Here is a 14,675-nt window from a genome sequence, read left to right on the forward strand (position 1 = left end):
TGCTTCCTGTTTGAGTGCCTGCTTTCTCAGTACTGCAAAAGGAAGAAAATTCTTGGTTGTGAGAGGAGAAGACTGCAATTCACAAATATGTTGATACAAACATCAACTACTGTCTCTGGAGGAGAAGTGAGGCTAATGACCTGCACAGCCCTTCCTCACTCAAAAACAAAGTCAAGTGCAAGTCATGTCATTATTTCTTTGATGGCATGGTCTTCTTCAGCAACGAAGGATGGACACACACTTATAACTACTGTTCTACTATAGAAGCAGTGTGATGTGATGGAAAACATGCTGGCCTGGGTTCAAATCCTGCCTCTGTCACTTACTATCTTTGTGACCTTGGAAAAGTCATTTAATTTCACTAGGCGTCCATTTCCTCATCTGTAAAATGAGCTCATAAGATCCCTTCCTGCTGTAAATCTATGATCCTGTACCTTAGACTTTTGTATCAACCATTATCAATAATAAAATTACCATGAATGTTCCATTTGAATCAAAGACTTAGAGAATATCAAAGCTGGAAGGTATTTTAGAACATATCACAGAATAACAGATTTTGAGAATTGGAAAGGATCTTAGAAACCATCTTAATTCAGTCCACACCTAAAAGAAATTCTCAGTAGGATATTGCTAAGTGGTTATCTGCTCGAAGATCTCCATAGAGATACATCACTTGAGCCAGCTCATTCCACTTTTGCAAAATTCTAATTGTTAAGGAAGTCTTACTGACATTTAGCCTAAATTTGCCTTTTTAAATTTTGTATCCCTACCCCAATTAATCCAAGCACAGAAAGTCATTATGATCGAGCCCCTTCTTCCCAAAGACTTGTATATAAAAGAATATGCCTCAGACTTTTTTGTACCAACTTTTTTTTACAATACCACATTAATAAATATTATTTCAACTGAATAGTCAATTGAGAGCACTCACTAGGAGATTATTATAATCAATAGAACTAGAGACCCCCAACCCCTCAGAGCTATCCCTAGAATTTGGAGGGGAGAAAGAATAGGCAGATACTTCTGGGACCCTGGCTCACTGAAGAGGAATTAGGAAAGGAGCCTTAGAGAAAGCATTACTAAGGGACAGAGTTATCTTTACTTGTCTTTGTGGGTTAAGTAGTACTGGATGTCTCGGGCCCCCAGGATAGTCCTCTTCACAAACACCGACAAAGCACTCCAGCTGATAAGGATGATGGCTAGTTCTAGCAGGTTCCATTTACTTTGGAAATAGCTCCATTTCTGACTCTTCATGAGCTGACCCTGTAAGACAAGGAGTTTGAGCCTGAGCTCCAAAAGCCCAGGATGCCTTCCCCTGGAATCCAAAAGACTATACATTCCTGCTCTTTAGGAATCATGAAATCCCAGGGGACACAAGGGATTCTTGGAAAATGAACAATTTCAACTGCAACAAAAAATCTGGACTAGGTGATGCTGCCCTCACGGATAAATTCTCCTCCAGTGAAACTATGACAGGAGTGAACAACTTATGGGAGCAAGCCGGCTCAGTCCTGCGTCCGAGTCTTCAATGTTGTCATACACTTAATCAGTGTGGGCCCACAGCATGCCTCAGAGTGCAGGAAGCTGAGACTAAGGACCAGCAGTGCTGAATGGCCTAGTAGGCCAGGACTAGTAGGAACGGACTGTGAGACTCCTGATTTCTACCTGATCCTGTGTATTCTTCAATATTGTACATTTCTGGCAATCTGTAATTCAAACCAACCTAATACCTCTTAGGCCTATAAGAGTGGGGTAGGACTTTTCCCCAACTCTGGGATATTGTTCCAGACACTAATTATAGGAGAAAAGTTTGTGGTCCATGGGAAGCTAAAGAGAAGGACCCTGGATTTCCAAGATGAAATGGACCCAGTTATGGGATGGGGCTGCTGCCACAAGAGGCTAGTGCCTCATTAAAAATGCAGTCAGATAGTACCGTGCTGCAGTCCACATCAGTGAGGCTTAGGGCTGTGAAATTAGGATATTACATTTAAGGGCATCTGGGTTCTTCCTGTTGTATGCAAAGCCCTGAGACAGAATGGATACTCTTGCAACTCTGAACTGTACCCAGTAAACCAACTTTCCCAGGGAAAAAACAATAATCTTTGTATTCTGAAGAAACATAACTTTACCTTCCCAAAGAGACTGAGGAGTAGGATGAAAAAGTAGAATGTGATTTGGCTTGAGAAATGAACCAGATTAGGCCAGGGAGAAACCAATTTCCAGCATTCCTAGCCAAGAAATTAGCTTCCAACTGAGTTAAAATCTTTAGGAATATTAAAACCTAGGAGGACTTTACAGAATCATAGAACTTCAGACCCTGAAGGAACTTAAAACAGAGCTAGAAAGGACCTTAGAGATCGACTAGGCCAGTCCTCTCATTTTACAGAAGATAGAAAGAGAGGCTCAGAGAGATTAAATTAATTGTCCAAGGCCATACCACTGATAAGTAGACAGACAAGGCTGTAGCAGCAGTGATAGGAGGAGGGGTCTGAAGTCTTTTCAGCATGACAGCTAGAATTAAGTGATACAAAAATAAATAAATAAAGGGGGAAATGGGAAGAATGGAAAAAACTAATGAAGAAAAATGAGTAATATAGAGCACGTAATAGGAAACCTGAAAAAAATTGATAGAGACAACTGACACTAGATGAACTGCAGAAGAAAACAAAATTGCAGACAGTGCAGACCAACTGGAAAAGTACCCTCAGAAAATGACTGAATTTTTGAAAGAACTGGAAACTATTCAGATTGAAGTGATAGACCTGGAGAATAAACTGAGGTACAGCAACCTCAGTATTATTGACACCCCAGAAAATCTAGAAAAAAACTTAAATTTTACATACTTTTAAAACATGGTACATCATAAAAGCTTGCAGTTATGTCTATGCAAACCTATTATTTTTTCTGTTTTGAGTATTGAGATTTGTTGATTACTAAGTTTATGAAAAAAAAATAAAAGAACCCAAACATTATATTCCAAGTAATCAATCAAGAAATTTCCCAGGATTTTAAAAATAATGACAAATACAAATAAGATCTATGGGACTATAATAAGGAAAAAAACCAAGAAGATTCAACTGTCTTAGACACATAGTTAAGTTTCAGCATGACCACGATAAGGAAAAATGCAAAATGCTTCCAAAAGAAAAGCAGCAATAACAGTCCAAAGACTATCAATTAATATCACAGTGTACTTCTTAAAGAAGGCAAATTGTGATAACTAAATAGAGGATGGATAGATGGGAAGAGAGATGGACAGAGAGACATGTCAAGCAAGAAAGGAAGAGAGAGTGAGAAAGTGAGAGCGCCAGAGCCATACAGACAGAATGAACATTTGTTAAATAATTATTTTGTGCCAAGCACTGGGGATTTGAATATAATTAAGTGAGATAGTCCCTGTTTACATTCTTGTTGTTCAATCATCCACTCCTGTCGGACTCTGTGTACCTGGACCACAGCACACCAGTACCATTCATGGGGTTTTCTTGGCAAAGATGTGGAAGTGGTTTGCCATTTCCTTCGCCAGGGGATTAAGACAAACAGAAGTTAAGTAATTTGCCCAGGGTCACACAGATAGTAAATGTCTGAAGCCAGATTTGAACCCCATCTTCCTGACTCCAAGCCCAGGGCTCTATCCACTGAGCCATGTAGCTGCCTAATCTGATAAGAGTGGACAATACAGAAAGGGGAGTTTGTTAGGGGGATGTGATTGTGAAGATGGCCAAGAAATGACGAACAAGTGGTCACTAGGCTTTGCTTAAGGACCTCCAAGGAAGAGGAACCCACTACTTTCTGAGAGCCCATTTCACATTTGGACAGTTCTACTTGTTAGAAACTTTTCCCATATATCAAGCCTAGATTTGCCTCTATACCAAGAACAGATATAATACTTCCACCATATGCGAGGATTTTAAATGCTTGAATATAGCTGTGATGCTCCTCTCTGTCCTCTAAAATTGTCCTAAACTGGACACCCCCACCTTCTTTGTACCTGTCTTTTGTAAGGGTGTGGCTCAAAACCAGGTGCTGCTTGGTAGCCAGCTGTAAATACAGAATAAAGGAAAGAATTGATAACAAAGGATCCAGGCAACTGAAGTGTCTCCAATGGGTTCTGCCTAGGCATTTTTGTTCTTCTGCCTTTCCTGCACTAGCCCACAGTTCCAATAACGATGCAGCAGAATGGCCATTTCTCCACTCAGCCTTGCTGTTTACTGCATTCTGAATTTTTGTTTCTGTTCTGATAATTGTATCTACCTTCTATTTCTTCCTTGGCACGCTTGAGAGATTCACATAGGAAGCTGTGTGTGTTTCCAAGGGCTACCTCTCACTATACAAAATGTGGCTGTGATTATCAATCAAGCTGAGATTTGTTCCAGGTTATGTCCTACTATCTGAGAATTATTAATTGCTCAGCCTTAGAGGAAATACTGGTTTTTGAATTAAAAAAACTGTAAAGTTAAGTTGCTGCATGAATAAAAATCAAATCTTGGTTCTCTTGTCCCTTTTTTCTGATTAGATTGTTCATTTTGAGTGGAAGGTGTCATCTCCAGAAGGCCGTGGAACACAATCCAATGTTCCCTGGAAGAGTGAATGAACTAGGCAGAACCCCCACCTTGTTGAAAATACTGTTTGAGTAGCTTGTACCAGATTAATTTTCCAAAGGAGGGAGGATAGAAATATTCAGGGATTATAGCTTTTAAAGGTGACAAGACATTCAGTATTAAGCTTCTACACTGGCACAGCTAGAATACAATATTAAGTTTCTATACTGGCACAACTAGAATTTGGGGGTCCATTGGTATAAACATTATGATGGGGTTCAGACTCTGGGAGCCTCCTTGAGCTCCCCTTGAATCTTCCCACTTAATCTGGCCTTTCTTACTCAAATCTAATCTTCCCATTTGTTCTGGCAGTCTCGGGAAGCCCATGGGCTTTTCCTTATCTTTCTGCTCAGGTCTCTGTTGCACCCTCCCACCCTTGATCCCATCAAAACCCCATTCCCCAGGCTGCCGACCACTCCCGTGAAGATCTGTATCCATTCCCATACTGCCCCTATCAAAATCTCTGGATTGCCCTACCTGCTTCCCACCCAAATCCTCCATTGTCTGATATCTCCTGATAGCCTCCAGCTGTTTCCAGCCTTTGACCCTTCTTGGATTCCCTCCTTGGACTTATCCTCAAGACCCTTCCTAAACCCCTCCTCCCATCACCCTGGACTACCAGAACCGCCCCCCCCCCCCCATCCCTCCTATATTCTTTTCTGTATTTAAGTTCCATCTTGCCTCCATGCAGGCGCTCAAATGCAGTCTAGCTCAGACTCTGTCTACCTGGGATTCTATCTGGCCAGCTTGTGAATACAAGTGTTACAAATACTTAGGTTCCTTAAGAGGCAACCCAATTTGGCGAATCTTTAATAAACTTTGTTTTCTTTGGCGTTAAGAAGGCTTGAGTCGAATTCATTCAAGCACGACCTGGACTGTCGGTATTTTAGGGTTCCCCATCACCCCACAACCTCATCATGCCCAAATATGTGTTACTTAACCTAGCCTAGCCCTCCATTGTTTGTTATCTCCAGATCCCCTTCGGTTACTTCCCACCCTTGATCCTATCTAAGACCCTATTCTCTTAGTTCCTAGGGGTTCAGTCTCTAGTCACCCCGGTCTACTAGCCACTCCCATCAAGATCCTCCCTAGGCTCCTCCTCTAATCCCCCCAGACTACTTGGTCAACCCTAGATCCCTCCCATAATCTTTCTGTATATAAAATCCATCTTGTTTCAGTGAAGGTGTTCAGGTTGCTCAGATTCAATCTGGCAGTCTTGCCAATACCAATACAAGAGTTATGAATGCTCAGATTCCTTAGGAGTCTGGCCAATATGGCAAATTTTTAATAAATCTTATTTTTCTTTGACTGAAAGAAGACTTGAGTCCAATTCATTTGGGCAGGGCCCGCAGGTCCCAGCACACCTAAACCTCAACAGTCCTGCTGTAGTTAGAAGTTTGATCAGATGACCTCTGAGATCCCTTCCAACTCTACAATTCTATGATTCCACGTAAGCTCCATTTCCATTGCTCCTTAAGGCTTGCAAAGCAAGACAACTCTTATGTGGTAGGTGTAAGTCTTACTATTCCTAATTTACATGAGAAGCAGAGTGGATGGAGTGCTTTCTTTGGAGTCAGGAAGATCTCACATATAGACTCATCTCTGGCACATACTGTGTGTGATCACGGGCAAGTCATCTAATCTCTTAATGCTCTGGGTAACTCTCTAAGACTACTTAAGTACCAGAGAAGGAACTGATAGAAGGGGTTTTCTCATCTGGAAGTTCCCTATACCAATGACATTACAGGTCCATTTTATTCATTTTACCTATGTGGAAACTGAGGTTCAGAGAGATTGTGACTTGTCTAAGTTCATTCAGCTAGACAGCTTTAGAATCAGGTCTTAAAATCAGGTTTTCTGATTTGAAGTCCAGAGTTCTTTTCCTGACACCATAGTGCTATTATCTGGACCACTTTGTCACATTGGTAGAGACTAGTGCCCATGTATGAAGAAGTACTGGGATGGTTAAGAGAAGTTCAGGAAAGTCCAGGAGCTCAAGGAGTTATTCCAGGAAGGTAGACTTAGGAAGGTGGTAGCAACAGGATCTGAGAAGCCCGGAGGGTAAGTAAAGACAATGCACACTGGAAATCAGAGTAGGTAAATATCAAAAAGCGTGGGACAGGTTATGATGGTATTTAGGAGCTGACACCAAATCTATCTGGAGCCAACCCTGCTAAGTTCATCAACATGCTCAATTTCAGAGGAAAGTGATGGGTGCCCTTCCTTCTTTGCTCCAATAGAGCAGTATTTCTAAGGACCCACAAAGATGTCAGATTTGCTTACCCCTCCCAGCCTTTCTAGCCAGGCAGCTTGGATACACAGCACTTCCCTCTGGGCTGTTTTAGCTTCTGGCCTCTTTGTTCAGAATGTGTCCAGTCTTACCTGAATGCCCATATAATAGGCTAAGAAGAGGAAGTAGATAGCTTCGGCTGCTGCGACAAAGACATGTAAACCATTGGTGAGGGGATAAAGTCGGATACTTTGTAGTTCTACTTGTGGAAGAAATGCCCCTGAAAAAATTAGATGGGAAGGGAACATCATATTAACACACAGCAACCCCACTTTACTTCTCCCTTTCACTAAAAATGCCCCAATTCTCTAGAGTATATTATTCAACCTGCTCTCCCCACTTCTCTTCTCCCCTCCCCCATCTTTCCTCCCTCCCTCCCTTCCTTCCTCTCTCCCTTCTTTCCTTCCAAGCAGAAGCTCTTCTGAGGTCAAGGACTATTTCTTTTTTGTCTTTGTGTCCTTGGTAACCTGTAAGAGTGTGTATTTAATCATTGTTGAATTGAATTCAACATTTATTAAGCCCTTACTGTGTTTGGATGCCCATTCAGAAATAGCCCTCTTTTAAGAAATAGTTAGGGGATAGCCCCTTTAAAGAAAAAAGAAAAAAAAAATCAAACTGGGAGGGCAGGAGCCTCAGGACCTTCCAGGTTGTTGGATTCAAATGGCTCAGGAGGAGAAAGTGAGGCTAGTGACCTTTCACAGCCCTCCCTCACTCAAAACAAAGTCAAGTGCAAATCATGCCATCATTTCTCTGTTTCATGGTCCTCTTTGAAAACGAAGGACGAACAACAACTGTGTTTGGAACACCATAATAGGTGCTGGGATGGATACAAAGTTTAGGTACAGTAAGTGTAAGGTCAAGAGAATTCACTAGTCAGTTGAAAGATGAGCCTTGTTTGGGACTTTTGAAAGCTTCTCTTTGTGGAGGGTGTGAACATATCCAACTTTGTTGAGAGGACTAAAGGACTCTGAGGCAGTCTTAGTGCCTGGAACTTCCCTCAAGATTAATTGGTTGGTATTATAAGGCTAAATATGGATATGTCTCTGTGGGGTTAAAGGGGGACTCACTGGAATGTCAGGGTGCTGTTTAGCAGTCCCAAGTTCAGTTTCTTTCCAAGGACAGTACAAACCACAGACTGGTACTGAATATAAAGGATTTTAAGACTGTGGAACATTAGGGCCCACTAAGGAGGGAGAAAATTTGATATTGATTATTTATAAGCTATTTTGGGTCCTTTATAAGTTTTTTGTATTGTTTATAAGCTCTGGCAAGTCCTTTGCATCTTCTGAATTTTCTGTGGGATTAAAAAAAAAAGGCTGACCTCTATGTGATATGTGCATGATAACCTTTCATACTTGTATGGCATCTGGGGGAAGTCTTTCACCCACATCTTTGGACACTTAGACATGAACTATATTCTGAGATTGTGTGGTTGTGATCTGTCCTTCATTCTCCATGAGGACCATGAAATGTCTCAGATTGAACTCTAGGTGGGGCAAAATATAAAAGAGAAGAGGGGAGGGAAGGGACAAGAGGGAACAAAGGAGAGGCGATAGGGAAGGGGAGAGGAAGGCAGGGCAAGAGAAGGGAGAAAAGGGAGGAGGGAGGAGTAGAAGGGAAGGAATCTCTTAGGGTCAGTCCCTAAGATTGGAACTAATCTGTGTAACTTGTGAGTGCTGAGACACAAGTTACATATAATGTGGTACCTGCCCTCATGGTAATTATAATCTATAATATTAACAATCCACATTTCCACAGAACTTTAAGATTTATGAAACACTTTTCTCACAGCTATAAAGTAAGCAGTATGAGAATTATTTTCATCCTCATTTGACAGATGAAGAAACTGAGGTGGTTTGCCCAAGGTCATATAAAAAGTGTAGTTTGATCCCAGGTCTTCTACTTCTACTTCAGATACAAAACTCCACCAAACTGATTTTCTCTCTAAGAAAAGTGTCATGGTTCCTGTTGGGCCTGGACAGAAAGAAATTTTAAACACCTTCACAAGTCCAGACACTAAAGGGGCTGAGGGAACTCCATTAGGAGAGCCCAGGGGCATAAACTAGAGGAGGGACTGGCAGAGAAGGAGAAAGACAAGATGGCATCTGCTGCAGAGATTGGCCATTTGGGTAATGGATACAAACACCTTAACTCCTATGCCTTCTAGAAGTTCTTTGCATTCTGGAGGCATCTATCCTAATTCACAGAATGAAATAGACATTCCATGATGAATGGATGCACAAATGAAAGAGGAAGAGGTGAATAGGAAGTTGTTTCTATAATGCAATTGAGATCTCTCACTATTAACAAAAAGTAGGAGATGGGACACACAATCCCCTAACAGACCAAAGTGAAGGGCACTGGTAACAAGGTGAGATGAGATAGAGAACAAGAAATTCTCTCCATTAATCAGTCCTCCTCTAGGAAGTCACTGGCATGGAGGCATTAGAACATAGTGCAAAGGGCCCTGAACAGCAAATTAGGAGACCTAGGTTCTAGTTCTAGCTCTGTGGCTAGCTTGGTGGAGCTTGGTGTAGCTAGCTGGTGCCTCAGGCAGGTTGCTTCCCCCATTTTGGTCCTCAGTTTCCATGTCTGAAAAATAAATTAGAACATTTCTAAGGTCCCTTCCAGTTATACTTGATACATCTAAAGGATGTTGTGAGACTCACTCCCCTATTCTCAGCCTCCTAATCCACCCTCATCCCCTAGAACCCTGATCTTCAGACTACCACAGCAGAGATCCATCTTTATGCCACATACTCTCCAAGACTCTGATCCAGGGACTAGGATTTAGGGAAATCTCATGTGCAACAGGAGACTCATCAGACAGTTCTTACCTATAGCATTTGTTTCAAAAATCAGAGTCACAATACAGAAAAGGTTCACATTAGCATTATAGACAGTAAACTCCACAAACACTGCCCTGGTGAAGGTGTCTAGCCAGGTGTTGTTGAAGAGATACTGCAAAATCCTGCCAAGAGACAAGAAATATAGAATCATTGGATTTAGAGTTGGGAAGGATGCTTGAGGCCATCTTGTCCAAACCTCCCATTTTACAAAAGAGGAAACTGAGGCCCAGAGATGGTAGATAACTTTCCCAGAGTCTGACAGGTATCAAGTAGAAGATTCAAGATGAAGCTACAGGTTCTCAGAGTCTAAATCCAGTATTCTTTCACTCTGATGCTCATGCACGGATCAGTCAGCTCAGTTGTTGGCCACTTAAGGGTGTGACTTTGAAAGCTAGCTCATGGAGGGAGTACCAAGTCCCAGTGGTTGGTCCCTTGTTTCCCAAGTAGAGATCCATTTTCTGGGCTAGGTAAGTATTAGAAGCTCTCTTTTAGAGGTTGTCATTGTGCTCCACCCCCACCCCACCCTTTATCTCAGCCATATGCTCCCACAGTCTGCTTCCACCTGAAGAGCCCAGTTCACCCTGCCTCTATAGTTTTTTTCTCAGTGTCATCAAAAATCTCTGGGCCTGTGTTCAAAGCCATCTCTGTCAGCAAGGCCCCTGGTGTTGGCCTCAGCATTTCTCATTGATTGCACTGATTGTTTTACCCTTGAGCTCCCACTATCTACTGATGGTCACCTTGGACTTTGATCATTAGCCTTGCTTAGCCATCTGATGTGTGTATCCCCCTGGTTCCTGTCCACCTGAACTCTAGCCTGCTCTCTGCTCTGAACTTTGCTCCTCATGTGTGCCCTTTGACTTTTGCTTACCCACTTGTTCTGACCTATAGCTATGATCTTGATACTTTATACCCTTACTCTGAGCTGCCTACCTGGAGATAGGCTCCAACTTGACTCTTCCAGGTCTTCTCCAACCCCACACCCTTCTCTTATGAGACCCCACCCTGACTCTACATCTCTTGTTTCAGATTCCTCATTCTGCAATACAAGATTGCTAACTCCTATGACCTTGACTCATTTTGTCTCAAAGGGCAGGGCTGCTGCCACAGATTACACTGATCCTATTGGGGATCATTCCATTAGGTGGGTTAGGGGATAAATGAGATAGATCAATGGGCTTGATCATTAAAATGTGACCTCCACGTATACCCAAAGGTGGTTGAAGAAATCCCCCATGGTTATTAACACATTCACAGAAGCACTTTTTGTAGTAACAAAGAACTGGAAACAAAAAAGATGCTCATCAATCTGGGGAATAACAAAACTCATTGTGGTACATGAATTTAATGAAATATTATTGCTTCATCAGAAGCAATGGATATGAAGAATTCAAAGAAACTTGAGAAGACTTTATGTGAACTGATTCACAGTGAGTTAAGAAGAAGCAGGAAAACAATCTACACAGTAATAATAGCAATGTGAAGGGAAAGATCAACAAAAAGTCCCCCAAAACTGAACACTTTGTAATTACAATGAACAGCCCAGCTTTGGAGAAGAGTTTTTAAAAATTCTCCTCCCTCCTTTCTTTGCCAAAATGAGCTTCTATGGAACTTTGAATATACTTTCAAATTCAGTTGATGTGTTGGTTAGTTTTGCTGAACTGCTTTCCTATCCTTTTTTTTAATATCTTTAAGCAGAGTAAGGGAGAGAAATTTATTTAGAAACAAAGGTGTAATATAAAAACAAAACATATTAATAAAAATTTTAAAATTAAGGCTATTGCTTTGCACATACAAGTAAAAAGTATATCTAAAGGATATCCCTGGGCATCTAAAATATCAGGATTAAAAAGATCAGTTATAGTTTATATAACCATCTACTTTGGTAGGCCCTGTCAGTTGATGCCCTTTGACTTCTAAGGATATAGCCCAAGATGGTAACAGTGACAGCTTGAGGCTTCTAACTTTAGAGATGACTTCTACAATTTGTGTTACAGCACATTTGGGAATGAAAACCACTAGTTTGACTGCCAAGAGGTGCCATAGACTGCCCTAATCCTTATCCTTCTACCTCTCTACATTTCTAGGAGTTTGATATTATTCCAAACTCTAGGGAGTCAAGTTCTGGATTTGGGATAGCTGGAGTACAGATAAATTATATTAGGCCCCAGGATCAGATCCCAGAAAGAGTCTGAACCAACCTGCTTTCTTTTCCAAGGTCTTTATCTTAGGCCAGGGTTGGAAGGGGATATCTCAGAATCAAAAGATCTTAAGATTTAGAGGTAGAAGGAATCTTAAGAGTCATTCAGTAAACATTTATTAAGCACCTCTTATGTGTTGGGTAGCATACTCAGGGCTGGGGATAGGAATAAAGGCAAAAGACAGTACCTGCCCTGAGGAACTCACAGTACAATGAACCTCTTAGAGGTCATCTCATGCAGTTCTTTCAATTTATAAATGTTAAAATTGGCCTGAAATTTCTCTAAGATCAAACAAGTGATAAGAAGGAGTACAAGAAATTGAACTCTTTCTTCTGACTCCAAATTTAATCTTTTTCCCAATAGACCACAATGCCAAGGGCCATATTGGTGCATGCCCAACACCAATTGCCTCCATACTACAGCTTGGAGATTTACCAAGCGGCCTTAAGATGGTTGTATTTTAGACATTAAATTTGATGTCTAGCATCTTCTGGTTTAGTAGAGAGCTACAGAGCCATCTCCATGACAATCATGGTAAAGATATAGCTTCTGGGCAGAGACAATGGAAATCTTGACATAGGCCTTCCTTTTTGTCTGCATACTCAGACTGAGTTTTTGCACCAGTGAACTGATTTGTCATTAAACCAACCTAAAAGGTATCAAAGTGCCCAAATGTTATAACAAAGGGATACAATAGCATGACTGAGTACGGCAGTGGCATGGAATGGAAAGAGGACATGATTAGAGATCAGGAGACCTGAGTTATAGGCCCAGTTTTGCCACTAACTAGCTTTGTGACTATAGTCAAGTCCCTGGCCCTCTCTGAACCTCAGTTTCCTCTTCTGACAAATAGAGTGTTGGATGACAAGTTCTCTCAGAGCTCTTTTAGCTGTAATGGATCATGATTAGAGAAGACTTTGTAGACATTACCTTGATGCGTTCTTTGGATCTGTCCCCAGATGCACTACATAGCCTCCTCCTCGATAGACTGTGAGTTTGCCCCAGATGGGTTGGCCTCGTAGCAGGGTCTGGCTTTGATATTGCCAGGCCTGGGAAAGGCTAGAGCTTTCATTGCAAGCAGAGCTATTCCAACCTTCACTGTAGTCAGACACATCTTCAGCCTCTAGGGAATATGGTGCATGACACTCATGAAGAGAAGCCCACAGCTCCTGGGTAACTGGGCAGGAGTCATTGCGAACTCTGACTTGACGGATCTGGGCACTGCCAACCAGTTTTGAGTTTCCATCTGTAATAAAGCCTGAACAGGAAAGTCAACTGGGTGTGAGTAATCCATTCACTGAAAGGTAGCCCTGGGTCCATGACCATACTGTTCCATCACTCTACACAATGGGTCCCAGAGCCCAGCTTGTGACATCAACCCACTTTTCCTCTTTGTCAATAGCACTGAAGGGAGCTAATGTCCAACCCTAATGGAACCATTACATTTAAACTCAGCGTCAGAGTCCTAGATATGCTTATAGAGGGAATGGAAATGACACAAAAAATACTAAACCAAGTATATACTCAGAGAAATCTGTGCTGGAAGTATCATAATTTTGAGGGTATTGAGGGACTAATTCTCAAGGTTTCAGAATTAGAGGAAAGTACCAAAGCTACAAAAGAAAAAGACTTTCTATTTGCCTCCAAAAGGAAGACCAAGAGAATAACTCATAACTGCTGACAGCTTGTCTAATTTGCCATCTACATAAAAAAATTTATGAGACTAATCTATGAGGGTATTGAGGTTATCCTTGGTGAATGTATTTATACAGGAATAAGCAGAACTTCACAAGTGATATTTCAGTTAGACCACATCTTCAACGTCAAGATCCCACTGAACTTGTTTTTTAACTACAAAAAACCATCTGATTTGGGCAAGTTCTTCAAACTCTCTGAATCTCAGTTTCTTCATTTGTAAAATGAGGGAGTTAGACTAGAGAGAGTTCATGGAAGAAGGAAAAGGATAAAGGGAAAGAGGAAAGAAGGTTTTTCTTACCTGGATACGAACCATACAAGTTGCTCACTAACGTGGTCTTGGCCCACGCAAAAAATTCCTCAAAACTGAGCACGCCTTGCAGCCCTGTAGAGAAACTGTTCTCTAGATGCCTGTTGAAGTAGTAGGCATTGGGGTCCCTTTGTCCATAAGCAACCAGCAAAAGCATCCATAAGAACCCTATGTAAGCTAGAAAAGAATAGGTCTGTTAGGAGGCTTTGTGAGCCTCCCAAATGAACCTCTCTCATGGCCTAAGAGATGACTGACCTCACACAAATGTCCTCCCCTCAGAGGGTTCCCCTTCAGACTATTATACCTGCCAAAGGCACCACCTGACTGCAAAACTTTGGCCATTAAGGTAAAGCTCAGCTGCCATCTCCTCCATGAAGCCTTTTCTAACATCATTCCAACCTCACCCTGCAGGTGAAACTGACCTCTTTCTCCATTACATTTCTCATGGCACTTGGCCTGGTTCTTTCTTTGTGCTCATTTCACTTTCTATACCTAGTTCTTTCATTTATTTTATTTTATTGTAAAATTAAATCAGTTTTTAAAAAATTAACAAAAATTGATTTTCCTCTCCCTCCTCCCCTTAAAGAAAAGCAAGACCCTCATAACAAATGTAAGTAACTGTAAAGGCAATTTAAGGTTAATGGTGGTGGTGGTAGTGGTAAGAGTTAAAGATCTTCCTCATCCATTAATAAGCCTCAGTACCGTTTGTTAATTTCTATTGAGGTACTAGGT

General features: G+C 41.5%; 1 protein-coding gene across 1 annotated transcript in view; it reads right to left on the reverse strand.

Moving 5' to 3' along the window:
* LOC140518842 (polycystin-1-like protein 2) overlaps positions 1 to 14,675 on the reverse strand; it is a 110,787-nt gene that overhangs the window by 13,440 nt on the left and 82,672 nt on the right. The window contains exons 30-34 of the mRNA XM_072631308.1: positions 13,935 to 14,120; positions 12,869 to 13,196; positions 9,729 to 9,862; positions 6,984 to 7,111; positions 1,103 to 1,263 (exon numbers count right to left, since the gene is read on the reverse strand). Coding sequence (XP_072487409.1) covers positions 1,103 to 1,263; positions 6,984 to 7,111; positions 9,729 to 9,862; positions 12,869 to 13,196; positions 13,935 to 14,120 — 937 coding nt within the window. The remainder of the gene's footprint in view (positions 1 to 1,102; positions 1,264 to 6,983; positions 7,112 to 9,728; positions 9,863 to 12,868; positions 13,197 to 13,934; positions 14,121 to 14,675) is intronic.

Source organism: Notamacropus eugenii, chromosome 1 (genome assembly GCF_028372415.1).
Source record: "Notamacropus eugenii isolate mMacEug1 chromosome 1, mMacEug1.pri_v2, whole genome shotgun sequence".
NCBI classification, from domain to species: domain Eukaryota; kingdom Metazoa; phylum Chordata; class Mammalia; order Diprotodontia; family Macropodidae; genus Notamacropus; species Notamacropus eugenii.